The sequence below is a fragment of the Oryctolagus cuniculus genome, chromosome 1 (genome assembly GCF_051225735.1).
Source record: "Oryctolagus cuniculus isolate XC-2025 breed Fujian yellow rabbit chromosome 1, ASM5122573v1, whole genome shotgun sequence".
NCBI lineage: Eukaryota > Metazoa > Chordata > Mammalia > Lagomorpha > Leporidae > Oryctolagus > Oryctolagus cuniculus.
This window is the reverse complement of record NC_142867.1, coordinates 211,059,862-211,084,017: the sequence shown is the minus strand read 5'-3', so window position 1 is coordinate 211,084,017 and position 24,156 is coordinate 211,059,862. Positions and strand designations below refer to the sequence as shown.

Here is a 24,156-nt window from a genome sequence, read left to right as displayed (position 1 = left end):
CCCAAGCCTGGATTCATGATTGTCATCGCCTGTCCCTCACTCCAGAGCACCAGTTCTCAAGGATGGTCTGTGAGTCTCAGAAGTGGGCCCCTGAAGCTCCCTCTAAGGTGTCCCCAAACTCAAAATTATTTTTGCAACAATACTCAGATATAATTTGCCTTTCCCCATTCTCATTAACTCCCACAGTGACATTTACCAGGGGGCTATTATAGTGAAATATGTTGCTATGTGTAACTCAGTACATCAGTATGTTCCAAATGACCAGTGCAAGATATTACAAAACAATACATGTGTGAAAGAGCCATTCAAACATAATATACAAATAATGTGAGTTTAATATTACTAGGTATGAGAAGTTGATATACATGCATATTCCATATTGCAACCCATCTGTAAGAAGCTCCCTCATAGGGGCTGACTTTGTGGCTCAGTGAGTTAGGTCACCACCTGCAATGCTGGCATCCCATATGAGTGCTGCTCTGTTTCCCATCCAGCTCCTTGCTAATGTGCCTAGGAAAGCAGCAGAGGGTGGCCCAAGTACTTGGACCCCTGCCCTCCACATGGGAGGACTGGGTGGAGTTCCAGCCTCCTGTTTTCAGCCTGGCCCTGGTGGTTGTGGCCATTTGGAGAATGAACTGGTCGATGGAAGGTCTCTCTCCCCTCTCTCTCATTCTCTGTCTGTATATCTGCCTTTCAAATAAATAAATAAATAAACCTTTTTTTTTCCAAAGAAGCTAGGTATAGTCGTAATGACGAATAACCACAGTTACCTGCGATTTGCACACAGGTAAAACAAGGCCTTTCTTGTCACTGAATTTTTTTGTTTGGGAAAATTTAGCTTTTTTTTTTTTAAGTAAAAGTACATTATCCATGTTAATGGGTTTATTATTGCTTTTAAATACATTCACGACCAAACATTTTTAAAATTTTCAGTTTAAGTCCTAATTAGTAAGTATGGACAGATATAACCCCCATAAACAAAACATGGCATTCTCAGTAATGTTTCCAAGTGCTAAGGGGTCCCGACACCTGAAGCCTTGAGACGCACAGCTCCGGAGTCTCGGCAGCCAGTTGAATTCCCGGCAACTGAGCCTGGCCTCGCCGACCAGAGCACTCCATTCTGGGACGACAGCTGTGCAACCCGTGCCTCCTGAGACACTGCAAGTTCCTACCCCTGCTGCCGTGCAGAGCTGACCCCACACATACTGACTCTGACCCCCAGCACTAGGGCACTATGGGTAAATGACTATTTACCCTCTGAACCTCATTTTCCGTGTTCAGACAATGGGGATTTAATACCCAGGAGGCCATTCTCCAGCCCCAGCTAGGAAACTGGCCCAGCTCCATTTCTAGCTGGTGAGCTCATTCTGTGCTTGGGACCCACTATGTTTTGCCATCATATGGCTGTCTTACAGCTAGAGAGATGACACATCTGACGTCCTTCAGAGCACCGGGAGTAACTTTCTTTGAAGAAACTGGAATATCCAGCCCTTTAGTTGTCTGCCGCTTTCCTGGCTGCCAGCACAGACTTAGACACTGGGCACTTGGGTGCTGAATGAGAGTCCTGTGTGCGTTCAGTTAACCATGGCTGATGGCGCCCCCTGGCCTTCTAAACAAGGCCAGTCTTGAGGACAAGCCTGCGAGCTGGCGATCACCCATCAGAGCCACAAAGACACACAGGAAAGTGTACCCAGAGTGTCAGTCCCCTGAGAACAGAGGCTGTGTGGTCTTGGGTACCTCTGAGTCCCCAGTGTCCAGAATGGATCTTGGCATCTAGTAGGTACTCAGTCTGTGCACCTTGTGTGAATACATGTAACACATAAGCACGTAGAGACAAGATGTGAATACAGCACCCATATTCAGGTGATGAGACTTCTACTCTTTTTTCTGTCTCTTTGGATTCTCCAATTTCTATAATAAGTAGGAATTTGTTACAACGGCGGCAAGTGAAATGCGCTTCTAAAAAGGGGTAGAGCTCATATTGTGACCTGACCACCTGCTCTCTGTGCAACCTGGGCTAAGTCTCTTTTCTCTGTTCATATTATAGATGATGATTCCCATCATCTATGATAGCAATACCCAGTTCATTTGGTTGCTATGAGGATTAAGTGAGACAATGCCAGTTAATGGCAAAGACTGGTGTTGCGGACATAGAAAGGGCTCAGTCAATATCAAATTGGTATTTTGCTATTTGCATCCTAGTCATGTTTTAACATTTCAGACCTGACATGAAAGGAAGAAGCATCTATGGGGTGGCAAAAGATGTGGATTGGAACAGGTTGACCTGCCACTTAGCAGCCAAGTGGCCTCATGCAGGGTCACTGTCTTCCCTGAGCCGCTGTCCCTTCTGTCTCACAGAGACTTTTGTGTGCAGCAAAATGACGTGATGATGTCAGGTGCTCTCCAGGTATGAGTCATTATTTTTATAACCTACGAAGTTAAAAAAAAAAAAAGTCGACTCTGGGGCCTTTCTCCTATCCTGAATGGGGTTACTGCTCTCCTCTGGCTTGCACAGAGAGTTCCTTGTCCCCAAAAGCCTCTGGGGCCTGGTCACGGGGCAGTGCCTGCAGCCAAGGGTGGCTTTTTTTTTTTTTTTTTTTTGCCACAGCCTGTGAGGCTCCTGCCTCCAGATAACCCAGGTCCTCCCCTTCCCCTGCCCCAGAGCTTCCCACACAGCTGCGGCCTCATTATCCAGGGTGACTGTGAGCAGCTGAAAGGAGCTTAGCCAGGGGTAGGCTTTCAAGTGTTCATAATAAAGCTTCAAAGTTCACACCTTCATTAAGACGGGAAGAGGCAGGTCCTCCCCCTCCTCCTGGGGCCATTGTTTCCTCCCCATCTGGCAGCAGATTCAAAAGACAAGCAGGATTGGTTTTCTTTGTCCAGACAGCTCTCCTAACCAGAAAGGCTAGACCTGTTTGTTAAGCAAACTTCTATCCTGCAGCCCCTTCAGACCTGCTCTGAAGGTGTCACTGACACTAGGGAATTGGGGCATGGCTCAGGGCTGGAGGGGCTGGAGGGGCTCTCCCGGGGTCGCAGGCCCGGACTTGCTTTGTGGGGTCCCAAGGGGGTAGAGCTAGGACCAGGGGTTGGAAGTAAAGGGTATTTGGTGTGTTGAGGTGCAGTGTGGTGATGTGCACCTCGTTAGGAAGGCATGTGAGAGCCGTGGCTCTCAATCAGGAAGCCACAGAAGAAGGTCCAGCTTTGGATGGCGGGTTAGAACCAGCAGATGGTTCAGGCCTCGCCAGCCCTGCCGTGCTGGGGCCTCTGGACCCCGTGAGCTGGGCTCCTGCAGGATCGGCCACCTCCCAGGTTTTCCCTGACAACTGCTTTTGTTGCCGCCCCCCCCCCCCCTCCACCCAGCCGTGACTGTCTCCATGGATGCGTGTTTGGCCCCCTCACCCTTTGTGTTTTCCTTTTAGCCGGTTGAGAGCAGAGCTATCAAGACATCTTGGAGCCTCCTTTGTTCCTGAGAAAGTGTTTGCTTACCTTCACCCAAGGGCAGGTTCTGGGGGCCCCATTTCCCTGCACTGCACGCACTGGGACCAGGCAGAACGCTGATCTGATCACAGCCAAAACTGTGAGTGGGTTTCCATAGCTAGGAAACTAAGAGACTGGTGCCTGTCCAGGAGTAGCCTCAGAGAGAGCTCTCCGTCCTCCTGTCCAAGGATAAGGAGGAATTTTTGTTGAAGGACACGCCCTTCAGGGAGTCCTCTTGGTTTAATGATGACCAATAAAGCAAGATTTAAAATGTCAATGAAAAATTTTATTATTTGAGAGGCAAAGAGACAGAAAGACAGACAGACACACACACACACAGAGAGAATTTCACCAGTGTCTGTAAAGGCCCTGGCTGGTCTAGGGCTGGAGTCAGGAGTTGGGAGTATAATCCAGCTCCACCAGGTTGGTGGTAGAAACCTGATTCCTTGAGCCATCCCTGCTGCCTCCCATGGTTTGCGCTGGCAGGAAGCTGGAGTCAGGAACCAGGGGCTGACCCAGGCATTCTGATGTGGGTTGTGGTCATCCTAACTATTAAATGCTGATTCCAGGAGGGTGGTCTTTAGGTGAGACAAGGGACGGCTCAGATGAGTGACTGTAGATGAACAAGTTTCATGGACACAATGCTTTTCTTTCTATTGAATGGAGACAGGAGAGTGAAAAGGAAACTCCACATGTATTGGAAAGACAGGGGGGTTTGTACACAGTCCTGGGTTCGAGTGTCGGCTCTGCCACATACCAGCCGGGGGACTTCTGACATTGCCCAGCAAATACCTTCAAATACCATTGAGCTACAATAGTCTCCATTTCTGCAAAGTGGTTCTGAGGTTGAACATGAGACCCATGGGAAGTCCAGAGTCCTTTATTTAAGTCTCCTCTGTTATTTTACTTAATAAATTTTTTTTTTTTGGCTTACTATTCACATTAGTTTATTGGCCCACCTCACCCGCCATGGCAGGCCAGCCCTCTGAGCGCAGGCAGTGTCCATGTGGCTGCGCTCTGCCGGGGAGGGAACACTGGCCAGGGCGGCCCTCAACCCCAGACGTCCTGAGCGGAGCCCAGCTCAGCTCCACTTGATGCTCTTGTCCTCCTCGGTCATGGCGGGCGTGTCTGTGAGGAGGCCTGTGCCGATGGTGCAGTTGCCGTCCCGCAGGGTGAAACGCTGGCCTTTCTCTACGATCATTGGCTGTCGCAGGATTAGGCTGAGCTTCAGGTCCTCCCCGGGCATGGCCAGCTCCTTCCCTGGGGGCAGGAGCACCCGGCAGGCCATGTCCCAGGTCAGGGAGAACATGACGGGCATGAAGTGGGACACGAAGGGTTTGTGGCGGCCGCCCTCCTCCTTGCTGAGGATGTAAACCTGCGCCTCCACCTTCTGGTGGGGCTGGATGGAGCCCGGCTTGGCCATGACCAAGCCGCGCCTCAGGTCCTCCCGCTTCAAGCCTCGGACCAGGGCCCCCAGGTTGTCCCCGGCCTCGGCCCTCTCCAGGCTCTTGTGGGACATCTCAATGCCTGTCACCACCGTGCGGATGTTCTTGCTGTGGCCGAGGAACTCGCACTGGTCTCCCTTCTTCAAGATGCCGCGCTCTAGCGTCCCTGTCACCACTGTGCCCCGGCCCGGGATCGAGTAGACAGACTCGACGGGCAGCAGGAAAGGCTTCTCCAGGTCGCGGGTGGGCACCGGGATGTAGGTGTCCACGGCGTCCAGCAGCTTCTGCACCGACTTCACGCCGAGCTCGGTGTCCCATTGCTCCAGGGCACAGATGGCAGAGCCCACGATGACAGGGGCCTCCTCCCCTTTGTAGCCTAACTCACACGGGACATTATAACAAAAGCATTCTCTACTCTAAGGACAGGCCTCATGGAGGCACGCACAGGGCCCCTATAGCACGTGTGTGTCAGTCAGTACATAGACAGGTACTGCAAAAAACCACAGACAGTAGGGTCTGGTGGGGATGGCAGGAGTGGAGGGAAAAGGGAAGAGATTTTTCTCACCTTCCCTGTGTGATAACGGAACTATGATGGGATGTTTTAGAGAGAGACTTGACCCACATCCTACTAGAGCAACATTTTAAAAGATGAGGAGAAGATTGCACCTTCTGCTGCCACTCAGAAGGTTAACCTGACCTGGTGACAAGCAGTTCTGTGAATCAAATTAAGCAAATTGTTCTTCCTCTTCCTTCTCAAGAAGTTGAAATTGCCAGGGCCGGAGACTTGGGGCAAGCAGAGTGGCTGTGTTCAGTTAGTGAATTCTGACCACTGCTGAGCTCAACCCCTGTGCAAAGAATTTTAATTCATTCGTTTGTCATTCCACAGATGTTAATGGAGGTTCTGTCCCCGGGTAGGCCCTCTTCTGGATGCCAAGAATAACAAGCTAGAGAGATAATCCCATCCTACAACAGCTTGCACTGCACTGGGGGAGATGGACATGGGACAAACCCACATGAAGATGCCATCCATCAGTCTTCTGCCAAGAGGTGTAACAGGATATAGGGGTGAGGGGAGGCGGGGTGGGCCTAGGAGCAGGGGAAGAAGAGTGAGCTAAAATAGGATAGTTGAGCAAAGACTTGAATACAGTAAGGGGGTGAGCTATTATCAGAGCAGGAGCCTTGGTGTGGGAACAAGCATAACCAGAGGTTTCCATATTTGGGGTGTCACAAGGAGACCCAGTAAAAGGGCCATCCAGTTTCACACGTCAGCCTGCATGACACAGAAATCTTCCTTCTGATTGCACTGGACAGGGGGAGGCAGGTCGTGGAGGGCTATGCTGGGCCTGACAGGAACTATGAATATTTTTGGATTGACAATGAGAAGCCATTGGAGGATTTTGAGGGACAGATGATGTAAGAGCTACATTTTAAAAATGGCCATTCTGGCTGGTTTGAGAGAAGAGAGACTGGAGTAGGGGCGTAGGATGTTAAACCCTGAACCTAAATGGACAGTGCTTACAGTCTTCCAAGAGAGTGATGAACCTAGTCTGGGTTATAGTGACAGTGAAGGAGGTGGGAGAATTGGTTGGATTCTTGCTGTATATGGAAGGTGGAGCCAGCAGGGTTTCTGTTGCTTTGGATGTGGGCTGTGAGAGGAGTTAAGGATGGCATTCCTGAAAAACTCCAGGCAGATGCGTGTCACCACCATTACAGCACTGTTAGTGATGATTTCCTGTGAGGTTTAACTGCATTTTCTGATTTGATCCTCACCTCTGCCCTCTGTGTTAAGAACTGCTGTCCCCATTGGCCAGCTGAAGAAACGGAAGCTCAGGAAGCCAGTGCTGTGGTACAGTGGGTTAAAGCCCCGGCCTGCAGTGTCGGCATCCTATATGGGTGCTGGTTCTAGTCCCGGCTACTCCACTTCCAATCCAGCTCTCTGCTACGGCCTGGGAAAGCAGTAGAAGATGGCCCAAGTCCTTGGGACCTGGCACTCCTTGAGTGGGAGACCCTGAAGAATCTCCTGGCTCCTGGCTTTGGATCGGCGCAGCTCCGGCCGTTGTGGCCATCTGGGGAGTGAAGCAGTGAATGGAAGACCTCTCTCTCTCTCTGTCTCTACCTCTCTCTGTAACTCTGTCTTTCAAATAGATAAAATAAATTAAAAAAAAAAAAGAAACTCAAACTGAGACAGAGCTGTAACTTGCTCAAGATCTCAAAGCTGCCTCTCACAGGAACCATGGTTTGATTATCTGAACTCATTTTTTAAATTGATGTTGGGAGATTACCTTTCTCTTTTACTTCAAAATGTTTATATGTATTTTCACCTACTTAAAAGGCAGAGAAAGGGAGGGAGGGAGAGAGAGAAGGAGAGGGAGGGGGAGAGGGAAAAGGGGAGAGAGAGAGAGGGAGAAAGAGAGAGAATATTTTCCAACTACTGTCTCACCCCTCAAACGTCTGCAATAGCCAGGTTTGGGTCTGAAGCCTGAAACCTGGATCTCCATCCTGGTCTCCCACATGGGTGGCAGGGACTTCAGGACTTGAGCTGTCGTCCGCTGCCTTCCAGGATATATTAGCAGGAATGCTGGGTAGGAAGCAAGGTAGCCAGGACTCACAACGCCACCTTGATAATGGAACACAGACGTCCCAAGCGGCAGCTTAACCCGCTGCACCGCAATGCGCAGCCCTGATTCTCTGCAATCTTGTTCTTGGGATGTGTCCTGCTGGTGGTCATCACCGCGAGGGCTTCTGTGACAGCAGGATGAGGACGTGGTCACCGGGAGTTCTTGGAGGAAGGAGTCTGGGAGCCGTGGGAGCAAGGGAAGAAGCAGCAACAGCGGGGAAGGTGCTTTGAGGTCAAAGGGCTCCCTGTAGTCCTGGTTGCTCAGCTCCTTTCAATCGGTGGTGGGAAACAGCTCGCTGCGTGCGGCAGCCTGTGGGGCCACCCAAAACAGGTGGTGGCTGCTGCACTCCCCACAGGGCGAGGCCGAGAGCCACTCCCAATGTGCTGCTTTTAGGGAGCTGACTCAGGTTACCGCAAGCCATCCTTCCTGGAAGGGTCGGCTCCTCCCACGGCCTCCTTTCCTTTCCCTCAAACCTTCTTTCTTCCCAAATGCGGGGCAGACGGCTTCCCACCCAGTGGCTCCAATGAGGAGGCAGTTTCTGCCTCTCCAGGACAGATCCAGGGACCTTTCTTGTGCCTACCCGACCTCCCGGCAGCCTTTGCAAGCGGCACCTCCTCCCTCTTTCTTGTCACCTCCTCTTTTCTCTGTGTCGCTTCCCTCTTCTGCTTCTTTCCCCACATCGCTGTCTCCCCATTCTTTTCTGCCTTGGAGTTTCTCCCTGTGGCTCACAGGTGCACCCCGGGTCTTCTGACGGGTCCCTGCCCCCACTGCCCACCCTTCCCTTGGCCCCTCGGCCCCTCGGCCTTTTCTTCTCCACCAGCTCTACCTCCTGATCTCACCAGCTCCGGGTTTGTACTTCAGACTTTTTAAGAAGTTTTATTTATTTGAAAGGTGGTGTGACAGAGAGAGAGAGAGAAAGAGAGAGAGAGAGAGAGAGAGAGAGAGAGAGAGAAAATATCTTCCATCCATTAGTTCACTTCCCAAATGCCTGCAACAGCCCTAGCTTGGCCAGGCTGAAACCAGGAGCCAGGAACTCCTTTTGGGTCTTTGGCAGGGGTTGCAGGGACTAAAGTACTCGGACTATCATCTGATACAGCACAGGGATGGGCATTTGCAGGAATCTGGATTGGAAGTGGGATGGGCCTTGAGCCTAGGTATTCCTATAGGGATTGTAGGTGTCCCAAGCAACAGTTTAGCCTGTTGAGTGACAACATCTGCCCCCACTTCCTACCCTAAAGCTGTCCCCAGTCATCGTCTCCAGCTTAGATCTCCTGCATCCCCTCATCTCCATTTTCCACCTGCTCCTCCAGCCTCCCAGGTGGAGATCTCCAGTCAATGGAGAGGAGTCCTGTGTGCCTGAGCTGAGGATAACAGGACCAGAAAGGATAGGTTGAGCTAACAAAGCCATGCTAACAAAACTTCATGCATCTTGATTTCAGAATTGAACACAGGTTTCTAGGCCCAGAGAAATGTCATGGTTGGAAGGCTCTGGCAGGTGGGAGGACTGGGATTTCCGAGTCCCTGAGAGAGGGGGAACAAGCTTCGGAATGGCTATCTGCATGCAGCAAACTCCTGCGCGGTGGATAGAACTTGAGCGCGAATGGGAAGGAAACGAGAGGCAAAGCTTCACGCGGGTGGCATGGCAGACTGACAAGCTTGTGCCGTCTCTGCCCGGGGTAAGCTATGTGTCTGCCTCCGTTTGTTCTTTCTAGCCTGGTGCTAATTTCTATGCTTCTATGAATGACGCAAAATGTTGTCCTGTGTGAGACCAGATAGACGCATTCATGCCTGACTCTAACCAGCGGGACTTTCCATGGCTTCTGATGGCCTCTGCTTGCCAGTTTGTTTGCAGGTCAGCCCAGTGCCTTGTAGTCCACATCACACTCAGACTGCGTGCTTATGTTTGATCCTCATGGTCGAGCCATCAGGTGGATAGCACAGCTGCCATTTCGCAGCTGAAAAAGTGAAGGTTGTAGAGAAGTGGTGTGCCCAGACGTGGGCAGCTATCAGTAGCATTGTCAGGCCTTGCGTCCATACTTTGGTTCCATCTGGCCACGGTAACTGGCTGGTTATACCTGCCAGGCAATGGTAACCCTCTGGCCATACCTGTTGGGCTATGGCAATTGTCTGGTTATACCCATCAAGATGTCTGAGAGTTTTAGCACCAAAGACACGGGTGCTTTGTAGAGGACGTGAGTTGTTTTTTTACCTGCTTAGTTGACAAATCCTTTTTTTTTTTTATATATTTATCTCTCTTAGTAAAGATAATGTTAGCTGTTGTAACAAGCAAATGTTTCAAAATGTATAATGTTTCAACCGTGAGAGACTATCCACAATGGATTCTTTCTGGTCAGCTTCCCTCCAAATAGCAGAGTTAGGGACCCAGGCTCCTTCCATGTGTGCTTCTGCCATATTCTATGTTGCCAAACACGCCCGAGAGGTTCTGCTGGGCCTAGAGCAATACACATGTCTTTTTCGTATGCATTGTTTGCTAGAGCAGTCATACATCCACACTCATCCTAAGAGTGTGGGAATTTTCAGAGGTGTATCTAGGAGTAAATGGGGAACGCAGATTTGGGGCAGAGTGAGCTGGTCACTGGGGTCGCGCTGATGAATTGCCGCTGGCTCAGCCCACCAGACCCCAGTGGGCTGCCTGCCTCCTGCTCCTGTCCCTTCCAGCCAAGGCCCACAGCGAGGCCACACTGGGCCCATCAGCTTATTTCATTGTCACAGTCCCATTTTCTGCTGCTGTCACGGAACAACACAGACTGGATAATTTATGATTAGTAGACCCTCACTGGACTGATGGCTCTGAAGGCTGCAGAGCCCAAAAGCCTGGGCCTTTGTGCTGTGGTATGAGATGGCAGAAGAGCAAGGCCCAGGATCAGTGGCCACGGTTTGGTTGTCCCTCAAAGACCCAAATGTTAAGATTGGTCTCCAGGATGGCACCCGTGGGAGGGAATGAAATGATTAGGAGGAGGGGCCTAATGGGAGGTCCTGCTCTCTAAAGGGGTTCTTCCTAGGGAGTTGTTGTAAAAGTCTGAGGTGGGCCCAAGCTCCCTCTCACTCACCACTCGCTCCCTCATACTCTGCTGTTACCATCTGCTGGCCTCACCTGAAGCCAAACCAATGGGGGCAACTGATCTTGGACCTAAGCTTCTAAAATGGTGAGTTCAATAAATCTTCTTCTTTTTATTTATTTGACAGGTAGAGTTATAGACAGTGAGAGAGAGAGAGACAGAGAGAAAGGTCTTCCTTCTGTTGGTTCACCCCCCAAATGGCCGCAATGGCTGGTGCTGCGCCGATCCGAAGCCAGGAGCCAGGTGCCTCTTCCTGGTCTCCCATGCGGGTGCAGGGCCCAAGCACTTGGGCCATCCTCCACTGCCTTCCTGGGCCACAGCAGAGAGCTAGACTGGAAGAGGAGCAGCCGGGACTAGAACCTGGCTCCCATATGGGATGCTGATGCGCAGGCGGAAGATTAACCAAATGAGCCATGGCTTATCAATTTAGCTACCTTGGGTGTTTTGTTGTAGTAGTGAGAAGCTGACTGATATTTAAAGAAAGCCCATGATAGAAAAGAAAATAGTGTTGAACTTGCTTTTATCACAAATGCTGTCTTACGATAACTAACCCACTCCCTCCCCACAAACACGAGCCCACTTGTGAGTCCAGAGCTCTCATGACCTAATCCCTCCTCAAGGGTCCCACCCTTTAACATGCAGTTGGCAGTGAAATGTCAACAAGAACTTTGGAGGGGACATTCAGAGGATACCACATTCCCTGAACCCCTGAACCCAGTGATCGGTTGGGATTTGACACGTGATCCAAGCTGGTGCAATGAGATTTAATCGCAAGGTTTCATTGGCTCTTTCTGCAGCGACTCCTGTCCCACTAGGGTTGCTAGGCTGTACAGATGTGAAGCAGGGTCAGTGAACAGATGCTTTGTCAGTGTGACAGAGAGGCTGCCGGAGAACCAAGCTAACTAATAGAAAGTGGAGCTGAGAGTTAGAGATGTATTTCAAAGAGATCCTGTGAGTATTCAGGCATAGCTCATCAGAACTACAGCTGAATTTTTTTAGCCAAGATATCTTTGTGTGTGTGTGTTTATGTGTGTGTGTGTGTTCTTCTTGTTCTTTGTATTTAGCCTAGATAATGTATGCATCCTTTTAAAATTGTCATTCCTGACTCTAGTTTGATTCAGTTTTTGTCTTATAAGCAAGAGGCCTAATGGAGGGCACTTTTTTTTTTTTTTAAGATTTATTTATTTGAGAAGCAGAGTTACAGACAGAGAGAGGGAAAGACACAAACACACACACAGAAGTCTTTCATTTACTGGTTCATTCCCCAAGTGGCTACAATGGCCGGAGCTGGGGCAATCTGAAGCCAGGAGCCAGGAGCTTCTTTCAGGTCTCCCATTGGGTGCAGGGGCCCAAGGACTTGGGGCCATTTTCCACTGCTTTCCTAGGCACATTGGCAGGGAGCTGGATCAGAAGTGGAGCTGCTAGAACTCAAAGCTCTGCCGCAGACAGAGGCTTGATATACTATGACACAGCAACTGCCCTGTGGAGGCACATTTGCAAAACTCTGGGACACACTTGCATCTCTTCTCTCTAGCCTCAAAGCCAGTGATGTAGACACACCTGCTCTGCTCTCGACTGGTGCACCTGCTCTGGTGGGGAGTGAATGGGTCCTCTGAGACAGGGCTGCCTTTGAGTCATCCCATCTCCAGATGGCTGCACTGTGCATTTTCTCACTTGCCCTTAAAAACAGAAAATGGAAAGCACCGTGAGTCAGATGCAACATTTGTCATCTTCTAAAGAGGTCACAACTATTCAGAATCACATTGACTTTTTTATACCCTATAGAAATGAAGGCAGAAGAACACTTATAAGAGTATGTAAACTCAGTATAAGGTGTCACTCTTGCATTGATGTTACATATGAATATACCAATTTTGAATTCTGTATGGAAAAAAAATTCTAAAAATCAATCACCTAGATGGAGTTCCTGGCTCCTGGCTTTGGCCTGGCCCAAATGCCCCCAGCTGTTTCAGATATTAGGAGAATGAATCAGAGGATAGAATGATAGAATGTTCTCTCTCTCTCTCTCTCTCTCTCTCTCTCTCCCACACACACCCCCCACCTCTCTGCTTCTCAAATTTAAAAAGAAAAGAAAAAAGGAATAAGAGCAAGAAGAGAAGGAGGAGAAGAAGCTGTTGAAAAATATTAGGAATTTTTGAGAAGTTATGGACTGTTGGAAGTTCTCTTAGAGTCATCATAGGAGCTGGAAGTCTGCTCAGTGTAAGTTTCCCCTGTTGGGGAGAGTTGCAGTGAACCAAGAGTTTGGAGGCTGATTCCTGACCCCTCTCCCCAGTGGGTTCCAGCCGCACCATACCTGGAGAAGTTCCTTACACACCCTTGCTCTCAAACTTCCTTAAACCTGCACAGCAAAGCTTCTTCCAACATTCATCCCCCTAGAAGATGTTATTTGAGAGGCCTCAAACATTCCTACTGCAGGCAAGCCTTCCAGGGAAGAGTTGATCACTGCTTCTCTGAGTCCCATAGTGCTTTGCACACTTGGCCATGTTGCAGTTTACTGTCCTGTACCTGTGTTAAGCTTCTGCATTTATGTCCCTGGCTTAACCAGGAGTTTCCTGAAAGTGGAGGCCAAGGATCAATCATCTTTGTAGCTCCAGTAGATTTTGATTAGAACTTGGTGTATAATGGTGTGTTCAAATGTCAAATAGGTGGACAAATATAGCACAAATCTTATAAAACCTCATGCCAGTAATTATGGAACAGGCCAAATAAACCTTATGCATACTTTCATCTGTGTCTAATTGAATTATTTTTGTCAGTCACATGGGGAACAATTGAGACAGCTGAGATGAGTAGTTTGAAATGATCTGCTTTTTCTACTTGCTTCATAAAGACTGGTCATTATTTGGTTAATACTTGGCTGGCCAGGGTGACTGGAAGAAATCAAGTTTGCACCTGTTCTCCTGTTATTTATAGTGCCCCAGTTAATTCTCAGAAGTATCTCAATAAGGATGCTAATTCTTTGGCCACCCCAGTCATGGAGAACTCCGTTAGACTAAGACATCAAAGATAGAAGTGGACTAACAGATAACCTTTCCTAAGTTGGAAACTACCTTGACTCTCACCATTCCCCACATCGAGAACAGAAATTTCACTCCTGGGGTCTTTCTTCATGGGAAGAAAAGAATTTTCTCTCTATTAATTTTTGGCACAAAATTAGTTGTCATTATCTGCTGTAACCTTAGTCTTTAACTCTACCATAGATATTAATAAGTATTTTACATACTGAGAAGCCAAGGTTCTGAGAAATTAAGCAAATGACTTACAGATACACAGCAAATAAGAGCTAGTGCCAAGCTAACCTCGTTTTGTCCAACTCCAAGCCTATCCACTTCCCACTTTGCAAGATTGCTTATAATTTTGCAAACTGTTTTTGTACCCCAGCTCCCTGATTTTTAACTTATTTTCTCCTCTCTGGATGACTAAGTAATGATGTCCTTACCAATGACATCTTACCTGCTTGACGTCTGCTCATAAAATTTCAGTCTGTAGATTAATGCCTTGTTTCTGATGAGATGAAGACTGAGCAGTGTAAACACGTGACTCTGCTGCAATTATTCCCAGTAATGGTCTTTTGCCTTAGGAACCATTACTATATTAGATGGGTGCATCTAATAGGGGTGGGTCAGGATTATTTCTCCGCCGAGGATCGCAGTGTTGACTGCTATAGCTAAAGTCAGACATCACCCATAATCTAGGCTATATCCAGACAATGGAATATTATGCAGCTGTGTGCGAAGCACTTGTGGATATTTACTGCTGCAGAATGATGAAGCCAAAATAGTGCTAAGGACAAAAAAGTAGGTTCTATTATAAAACCATATCTACCACGATACTTTTAAAATCTATAAATACACACCTTGACAGATGTCTTAAAGAGTGTGTATCTCTGCTATTAAACATGTGGATGAGTTTCTTTCTCTTTTGCGATTTGTGTGTATTTTCTGATAGCTAACGTAATATGTAGGATTTTTTTAGTTAAAATGATTAAGTATATAAGAGAAAAAGAAATGCTGGTTTCTCTCTCATTGCTAGCAAAAGACTGGTGTTACTCAGCTGTAGCAAAGGACCTGACGTGGGCTGCAACAGATGTTGAAGACTTTCTGCTAAGTGCAATAGGCCAGCCACAGGGGGAAGATTGCATGGTTCTACTTCCACATGATCTCTAACAGACATCCAGAAGCAGAGGAGAATGGTTGCCAAGGACTTGGGATAAGAGGGAATGGGGCATTGCTGTCCAATGGCTGTAAAGTGTCAGTTACGCAGGATGAAGGTCTGGAGATCTGCTCTACAACACTGCACCTGTTGTTAACACCACTCTACTGCACACTTCTGAATTGGTTAAGAGGGTCGGTCTCAGGTTAAGTGTTCTTCAACAAAGTTAAGGCTGCATGTGTCCCACAAGACAACTTCCAAAGATGAGCTCTCCATGGTCATGGTCATCTCCAAGTCCTTGGCTCAGACTCCATTCTCCTTCTCCCTCTCCTCCTCCTCCTCCTCCTTCTCCTTCTTTTGTAAAGGATTTTATCAATTTATTTGAGAGGTAGAGTTACAGACAGAGGAAGAGACAGAGAGAGAGGTCTTCCATCTGCTGGTTCACTCCCCAGATGGCCGCAACTGCTGAATTTGAAGCCAGGAGCCAGGAGTTATTCCGGGTCTCCCATATGGGTGCAGGGGCCCAAGTGCCTCGGCCATCCTTAGTGGCTTTCCCAGGCCATAGCAGAGAGCTGGATCAGAAGAGGAGCAGTCGGGACAAGAACTGCTGCCCATATGGGATGCCATTGCTGCAGGAGGAGGATTAACCTACTGCGCCACAGTGCCAGCCCCCCAGGCTCCCTTCTGTGGACAGGAAGACTCCTACCACCTGACTGTTAAATACCTGCTAGGAAAGTGCTACAGGTTCTCTCCTGTGGGGGTTTCTTTCATCTTCCTATTAACCATGCAGAATAGGAATGAGCATTCTCATTTTTTCAGGTGAGGAACTGATTTTGAGGTTTTTGTAGTGCTGTGGCCTGGAACACATGGTAGGGGAGAACGATCTGAGGGAGGCAGCCCGGCTGCAGGCTACCGCAGCCTGGAGTGGATGCCTTCCTTCTGTTCATAGTCCATTGGCCGGAACCAGACATACACACCAAGCGATCACAAGGGAGCCCGTGGACATCAGTGCAACCCGCGTGCTGCAGAGTGAGCGTTTCCTTCTGTCCTACTTCCGGGGTGTTTTCTGGAACTGAAATTCACACAGGAGTCTGGTGCTGTTGCTCAGAGGGCCGCGGTTCTAGACAAGTAGATCCAGTCCTTTCCAGCTTTGGTTTTACGTGCACATAAGGAGAAGACGTAAGTGAATGATTCTGATCCTTTGACACACTTGCATTGCCAGAGGAAAAGATCCAGAATTAAATCAATAACAACACCACATTTGGAGAAACGAATGGAATGAACTGAGTATCTCCTGCTAAACAAAGAAAGGAAATGTCTTCATCTGATGCGCATACATATAATTTATTTTTGTATCGTATCACAGATAATTAGAAGTCAAATTACCCGAGGGCTTGTTTGCTTGTGCATTCGTAGCTCACTTGGCTCCCCAAGGACTTGAAGCAGTACCTTAGAAACCACAGAACACTGCAACACTCAGTTCTTCCTGCTTCCCTCTCCCACCTGCCAATCCGTGCTCTGCAGTGACACAGAAGAGATCTTTTAAAATGCAAATCTGATCAAGACACTTCTACTTATCAACTAAACAAAAACTTTCTGAGACTTTCCTGGATCCCTTCAAAATCCTCAGGGTGGCTGCTTAGCCATTGTAATTGATCTTTCCTGGCTGGGACACCTGCATTTTGGTTCAACCTAGCAGGGCTGAAACTATGATTCCCAGGCTTTTCTTTCCCATATAATTCTCAGTTCAGATTGGTCAGAGATAAATTTGTTGCATAGAAGACTAAAACGGCACTCGTTAGATTAGAAGGTTTTTGAACAAAAGCCTCGAGGGTGGAAAGACATCCAGAGCGTGAACTCTGTCCTAGGTACTAGTCCAAAATCCTACATGTATTTTTGTAAAAGGTTTATTTTATTCATTTGAAAGGCAAAGTTACAGAGAAAAAGAGAGAGGGAGAGAGAGAAAGAGAGAAAGAGAGAGAGATCTTCTGTCCTCTGGTTCATTCCCCAAATGGCTTCAACAACCAGGACTGGGCCAGGCCGAAGCCAGGAACCAGGAGCTTCTTCTGGGTCTCCCATGTGAGTGCAGGAGCCCAAGGACTTGGGCCATCTTCTACTGCTTTCCCAGGCCACAGCAGAGAGCTAGATTGGAAGTGGGGCAGCCAGGTCTCGAACTGGTGCCCATATGGGATACTGGTGCTTCAGGCCAGGGCATTAACCTGCTGCGCCACAATGGCAGCCCTGATGACTGAGATTTTTAGCCCTCTCTTTCCTTGTTCAGAGACAGATGAATCCCAACCAGGATAAGCTGATAGAAACCTAAAAATAAGATAATTTATACTTCACTGGCGCTTGTGTATGTGAGTGATGACCATTTAGGTATCACTTTCCAGTTAACTAGAGTTTCCTTGTGGTCAAAGTATCCCATCAGGAGTGCCAGGGCACTCAGGATGGACGAGGTTTTCCTGCAGTAATATATGATCCTCAAGCCCAGGTCTGGGCCAGGCTGAAGCCAGGAGCCATGAACTCCATCCAGGTCTCCAACATGGGTGGCAGGAACCCAAGCACTTGGGCTGTCTCCCACTGCCTTCCCAGGCACACGATCAGGAAGCCGAATTGGAAGCCGAGCAGCCAGGACTCATACCAGCACTGATACAGATGCTAGTGTCACAAGGAACACTTAACTCACTGCATCACAAGTGGCAGATTGAGCGAGCCCCCTTAATCTCTTGGAACAGAAGTCCATTCATTGTCCATCTCATGTAGCCATTGAAAGTTGCCTGTGGCTTTGGTCCACATTGTCTTCACTCCAGGATCCAGGATGAAGTGGAGCACTGCAAATCACTGTAGTAGTCGGAACACTCAAGGCAGAGTATACCCGGCTCATACAGCTCCTGCCTGGAAGGGGCGTGTCAATTCTGCTGACAGCTCATTGGTCCAAGCAAGGCACGTGGCTGTGGATAAGCTCACAGGACGAAGTACAGTGCTCTTGCTGGTTGGGCCACTATAAGGGTGGGTAGTAGTCAATCAGTTTACCACAGAGACATTGATCCCTTAGCCATAAGGTGGATGGGCAGAGGCTGAGTGGTCATCATGCCCTAGAGATTCTCTTTGGTCACAAGTAATCTTTATGCTTACCCCAGTATGCTGTACAAAGATTTTCTGCACTATGAAGTAAGAACAATTGGAAATCTTGACTCTGATGGTCTCATTTAATTCTCTCAATTACAGCACCATGGCACTACTAGTTTGAGCCCAAATCTAGTTAGTATTCCAAAGGCAGTTGGGATTTCAGCTCTCTACCAAAGATTCTGTGGCTGTAACAAGACATCCTCTGAATAGGTCTGAGTAGATCAGTAGAACATGCGACCTAAGGATCCAAAGCCCTGGCTTGTCAGCCCTAGCCACATCCCCTCTTCTCATGGCTTGGAAAAAGCTGGCCTGTTGACAGGGTTCATGTCCCTGGCCACACGGGCTCAGTGATAACCAGCGAGAGTGTTGAACACATATATGCTCCAGACTGTATTTTTCCTTCTTATTAAGGCTCTGGAGACAAGAACATGACAACATCTTGGCAGCTGGGACTGTAGCCATGTGTGAGGAGAAAGTGATTTGCATGAGCAATGCAAAACCACCTGGTTTATTGCAACTGACTCTGAGCAAGCGAAATGAATCAGATTCCCAGTTGGATACCAGCAGAAGCTAATGTACACACACACACACACACATGCCCACACACATACACACACACAGCACACAGCCCCTGCAAAAAAAAAAAAAAAGTTATAAAAACCAATATTCCAGTTCCCAAAAGGAATCTTTTGCCCTCTTACTGTCACCTCTCCCACTTCACCCCCATGTCATTCTCAATTTTCCTGATTAGTTTGTAGGGCTCCTCTCCTCCGTCTTATAGATTTATGACTGAGAATTCTCCCCTCAGCCACTCGGCTCCATGGAGACCCTCCAGAATGGTGTCCTCAGTGGGCAGAGGAGCTGGAGAGTATAGTTGGCTGCTGTTTAATTAGAACATCCCACCTGCCCACCTTGAACGTGTTACCAAACTCCTGTAGATTCTTCCGCATGCAGAAATTTCAGAATCACTGCCTTGGATCATCAAGTGATGTTCATGGCATCTGACTCATCCTCACACCCCTTTAGCCCAGCAGGCGCCCTGCTCTCCTCTCCAGGGACGAAAGTTAAGATAGTCTATCCATGCATCTTTGTCAGAAGGGAGGGCATTGGTTTCGGTGACAGGTCGGAGCAGGCTAGGGCAGAGAGGGCTGTGTGTCAGAGAACTAGGAAAGGGAGCAAGTGGTAGGAGAAATCACGGAGATGGCTTGGTAGTGTAGGGAAAGAGTGCTAACTAAGCAAAAGAAGATCTGATTTCAAGACTGACCTCACTATTAGTCTTGATAACGCTGGGTTTACTTGGGCTGTCATTAAACCAACAACGGTTAAATGCTTCCCATATGCTAACAGACTATTGCTTGCTGAATGCCAGCCTTCAGCATGGTCTGCAATGATTCCTATTTCTTGAGCGTTGCATCCTTGTGCGATCTCCTCTCACAAAGAACAGGGCTCAGCTATGTAACCGATAGGCTCTTGCAAAAATCACAGCGTGTGACTTCAACCCTCAGGTCACGGAAACCATAGAGATTTCTGCATTGCTTTCTCTGCTGTCTGTGGGGGAAGCCAGCCTCCATGTTGTAAGGATGCCCAAGTGAGTCTGAAGAGACCCGTGTGAAAAGGAATCACAACTCTTGCTTCACTGGCATGGCAGACACCGTGTGGGTGAGCCATTTTGGACCATACCCTTCAGCCCCATCCAAATCTTTGGACAGCAGCAGTTTGGTTGTCATGTTGATTGCAATGTTATGCAAGCCTCCAGTTTAGAATCTTCCAGCAAACAGCTTCTGCAGTCCTGACTCACAGAAACTGCGAGATGATAAATGTTTATTTTCTGAGCTACCCTATTTTGGGGGCACTTGGTTAATGACTCATATAAAACAAATACAGGGATGAACAGGGCATACAAGATGGCTGCCACACCTTTTCAGAGATCATAGCCTAGTGAGGTGGGAAGTAAGGGGAAGGCAGACAAAATAATTAAAGAGGATGAGTAGACACGTGCAAATCGGGGTACGTGCTGTGAAAGGGGTGGGCAAAGTGCCGAGGTGAGACGAGGTTATACAGTGTGTGAGCTCATGTTCATAAGGTGGACAGGGAATGTCCCCTGGGAGCTGATGTTTAGACCAAATCTGAAAAGTGAAGGGTGAAGGAGGTGTCACTGTGCACCCAGATCCACTCGCACGCACCTTCAGGATGACCGAACCTCCCTGCCTGCCTTCAGTCACTTGCTTCTTTTTCTTCATCCTACAAACTCCAGTTTACAAAAATCTTAACACCTCCCTAGTCCTAAATGCGGAGGCTCTGCCCCGTGCATGAGCACTGTACTTCTTCCCTCCAAGACGTGAGGTGCCCTCCCTTGAGCTGCTTGCCATCCACCCCTTCCGGTTTTGTCTGCTCTTGGAATTCACCCTCGCGTAAGGGTCTCTTTCTCATTCACAGGGGGTGACCCTGGAGCATCAGCTGACAGTATTGGCTAACCAGTCCTTACTGCAGTCTGGCTGGCTCTGTCGCTTGCAGCGTTCTTTGTAACAAGGTAGAGAAATAAGCTTGTACCTTAGAATTTGGGGGGTCTTTGGAAGGCAGCAGCTTAGCCATGCCTCTGCCTAACATAGGGAGTCTGGTGTCTCCTAGGAGGTCCCCAAATGGGGTCTTGAAGGTCATGGCTGGGATTGGCTCTTTGTTCTAATAGCAGTGGGGAAGTCACTGGAGCAGCAAAGCAAAAATGATCTCATTTATTCCTTAGAAAAACTCGCGTTCATTATTCCCTGCATCTGTGCACTTAAGTCTTGGGTTTCTAATCTGCAAAGCAGGAGTCTGAGACAGAATTTCCACCCTGTTTGTCCATGCAAAAGTCTCTTCCAGTTTTTTTCAACCATCCTTTCCACAGTTTGACCTCTTCGCAGGATCCCTTATTCTCTGCAGCATTCACATGGAGCCACTTCCTCTGGATTTGGGGTACTTCTGGCCCTCCCCAACACTGTACCCACAGTCTGTCCAGCATGGGGTGGAGCACAGCTGCTGGCCTCTCATGAGATCACTTTGACGTAGGCTAATAGTCTCGGTTTCTCTGCAAAATCCCTTTGCTGCTGGGCCTGAAGATGAATTGTATGAAATCATTTCTTGCTACTTTGGGACTGGTCCACCCTGACCCTCATCCCCTCCCATGCATCTCCCTGTGATTGGCAACACCGAGACAAGAAGACTTCAGGGGTCTTTGCTGTGTATCTCTTTTGGGGTGGGCTTGGAGCACGAGGTGGTCTAATTGGGATTCAGGTGCCATCCCTGGCAGAATGGTAAATTCTTTTGAAAAGTGGCTGCAAAGACAATCTTCACATTTAGAACCGTCGTGGAGGACTTGAATCCTAGCTCCAAAGTGAATCATCCGAGATGATGCAGCAGATGGGTGTGAAACCTGATGAGCAGTTCTCATACAAAGGATCAGCTCTGCCTGGAGTTCAGATAAAAGATCACACTGGCTCATTTAGATAAGAGTGATAACTTTCCAACTGGGGTAACAGATAAGTGCTTCCAGAAACAGCTTCTTCAGGCAATGAAGCCACAAATGGCTGCCTTCAGAGAGAAAGGAGACATGGCAGAAGACAGGGAAGAATTTAGGTCAGCCAGAATGGGGCCCCCAAAAAGTCAAGTTCAGGAATAATTTAGCAGATAGGGATCCAAAGAATATGTGGTTTGCCTGACAAATGACATTTACTTTCAAAGTGAAAATGAAATTGGAGAAAGCAAAATTGCTGCATAATGGGCCCGGAGATTGAAGAGCAATGATACCCGAGGACAAAGAAATCATGAAGCCTTCCTAGTTAAGCACAGAATTGGAATGTATGAATTGTGGTCTATAAAGGGTCAGGGGAAGATCACACAGATAATGGCTTAATCCCAAGCAGCTCCCAAACGCCCTTCATTAGTTTAGGATCCCAGGCTCTTGACAAGCGCGCCTGGCCACACTCATGCTGCTTTCTCTCAGAGCTGCTCATCCTGGGCAGAGCTCTTGAACAGCATAAGACCACTTCACCCAACAGTTAAGCCAAGGGAAGATGGAAAAAGGCTTTTCCCCTACATGTCAAGGGGCCTTGAGAAGGCTGGGGTAGTGGGGCAGTGAAGGGAAGGACGGTGCATGATGAAACTGAAGACGCTCTTGGGGCTGGCAGAGTCTCCCTCCACAACATAATGATCCTTGGCCACCTAGCAAAAGGCACGTGGACGTCTGCCTAGGGACATCTGGGCTCCGTTCCTGCTCTAATGAATGACTCGGTGAGATTCGTTCATCCACTCCCAGGACACATAGAATCACATCTACCAAAGTCTTTCTACTTCACACAGCGCTCTCATCAACACTGGCTGCTCATTTAGCCCTCAGAGTAGTGCTTTACTGTAGCATGATTGGCCCCATTTTATAAATGAGAAAACCGAGGCCCAGAATGTTAAATGATGTGTCCAAGGCACAGACTTAATTAGCAAAACCAAGGCTAGAACACAAATGATCTGATTTCAAATACATGGTTGTTTCCATGACTCCACAATCTTCAATAGAATGAGAAAGAAAATGAGTGCTTCTGCTAGGGAATAGAATACTGTTGTAAAGACCATGGGTTTTGGAATAAGCCAAGTCAGGGTCAAATCTCAGCATTGTCATGCTTCACTGGTGTCCCTTGGTCACACAGCCCTTAGCATGCTTGGGTGTAAATCAGCGGTCAAAATGGTCCAGCCAAGAGGTTTTGCTGTTCACAGACGATTTGGTGCATCCCATAGCAAGTGCGTAGTGAATGGACACTTGCTGCTGTGGTCAGGGGAATGTGCTAATGGAAAGTCTTATGGGAGAGTGATAGGAAGGATGATTCTAATCAGATGGTGTGGGTTTAAGTTCTGGCTATGCCACTCATTAGATGAGCGACCTGACAAAAACCATTTAACTTTTCCAAGCCTCAGTTTCCTGATCAGTAAAATCAGACAAGGAATAGCGTATACCTCATGTTGTTGTTGTGACAAGCAAACGAGGCCCTTGGAAGACTGCACCACTTCTCCATAAAGTGAGTCCAGGGTGGAAACACAGAGCTTTGGGGCCTGAGCAGAGCCTTCTGCTGTTCTCTAGGCCTGGAATTGTATTTGCCCTTTGGAATCTTCTTAGTCTCCATGTGTCTCTTCTCTCCACCATGCTTCGTAGTGGGTTCTATCTCATCATTCTCCATAAAGACTGCTTGGGATTCTTGCCATTCTCCATGGATTTTAATTTTCATTTTAATTCAATATATCCGTTCTGTCTTCATGCATTCATTCGTTTACCCATTTTTCTGTTGATCTGCTAACTTCACAGACAACTGTTGTGTGTATCTTGTGTTTGGAGTGTTGCCATGAATCAGATAAGGTCATGCCTCCCCAGGGACTACAATTCATTGGGAGTGGGGGGGCATCAAATATGTGTAAAAAAACCCAGATCTAGGGAGAGATGAGGTAAAGGTTCCTATAAAGGGATGGTTAAATTGAAGAAGTGTTAGGAGACATAGCTCACAGCCATCTGGAAGGGCAGTCAGTAGTAGCTGGGTTTGGGTGAGAGAAGGATGCTCCGGGTAAGTTGACAGTGTAGTCAAAGACTCAGAGGGGCTTAGAGAGAGAGTTGTTCAGGCTATGTTGTGAAAAGATGCACACCTTGCTGCCTGGGCTCTGAGCCTTGCTGTAGGCAGCAGGGTTGAGTATGTGGGGAGCTAGAAAGGAGGAGGTGTTCAGGAAGTCACCAGGAGCACAGAATCCAGATGGTTCCCATCTACTTCTATTGGATGTTCAATATCCCCCTTTTGTGTACAAGCCTTGGACCAAGGGTAGGGCTATGGGGAGGTGGTGGAACCTGTAGGAAGTGGGGCCCAGAGGGAGGTCCTAGGGCCCAGTAGGAAAGAGTGAGGTAGGAGTGGCTTCAGAGCCTTCCCTGGAAGCTCATCGTGTGCTCCACAAGCCACCCGTAGGTGACCTCTCGGGTTCTTGCAAGAGATTGTTATAAAAGCCTGAGGATTCATTGCTGTGGCATAGTGGGGCAGTGCTGCATCCCACATGGGTGCTGGTTCAAGTCCCGGCTGCTCCACTTCCAATTCAGCTCCCTGCTAATGCACCTGGGAAAGCAGCAGAAGATAGCCCAAGTGCTTGGCCTCTGTTCCCCAGAAGGAGACCCAGTAGAAGCTCCTGGCTTCTGGCTTCATACTAGGACAGCTCCAGCTGATGTAGCCATTT

The 24,156-nt window shown here is 48.3% G+C and overlaps 1 protein-coding gene across 1 annotated transcript in view; it reads right to left on the bottom strand.

Moving 5' to 3' along the window:
- Positions 1-4,397: 4,397 nt before the first annotated feature.
- Positions 4,398-24,156, bottom strand: part of LOC103347974 (elongation factor Tu, mitochondrial-like) — a 40,617-nt gene continuing 20,858 nt past the window's right edge. Inside the window, exon 5 of the mRNA XM_089306775.1 lies at positions 4,398-5,302. Coding sequence (XP_089162901.1) covers positions 4,559-5,302 — 744 coding nt within the window. The 3' untranslated portion in view covers positions 4,398-4,558. The remainder of the gene's footprint in view (positions 5,303-24,156) is intronic.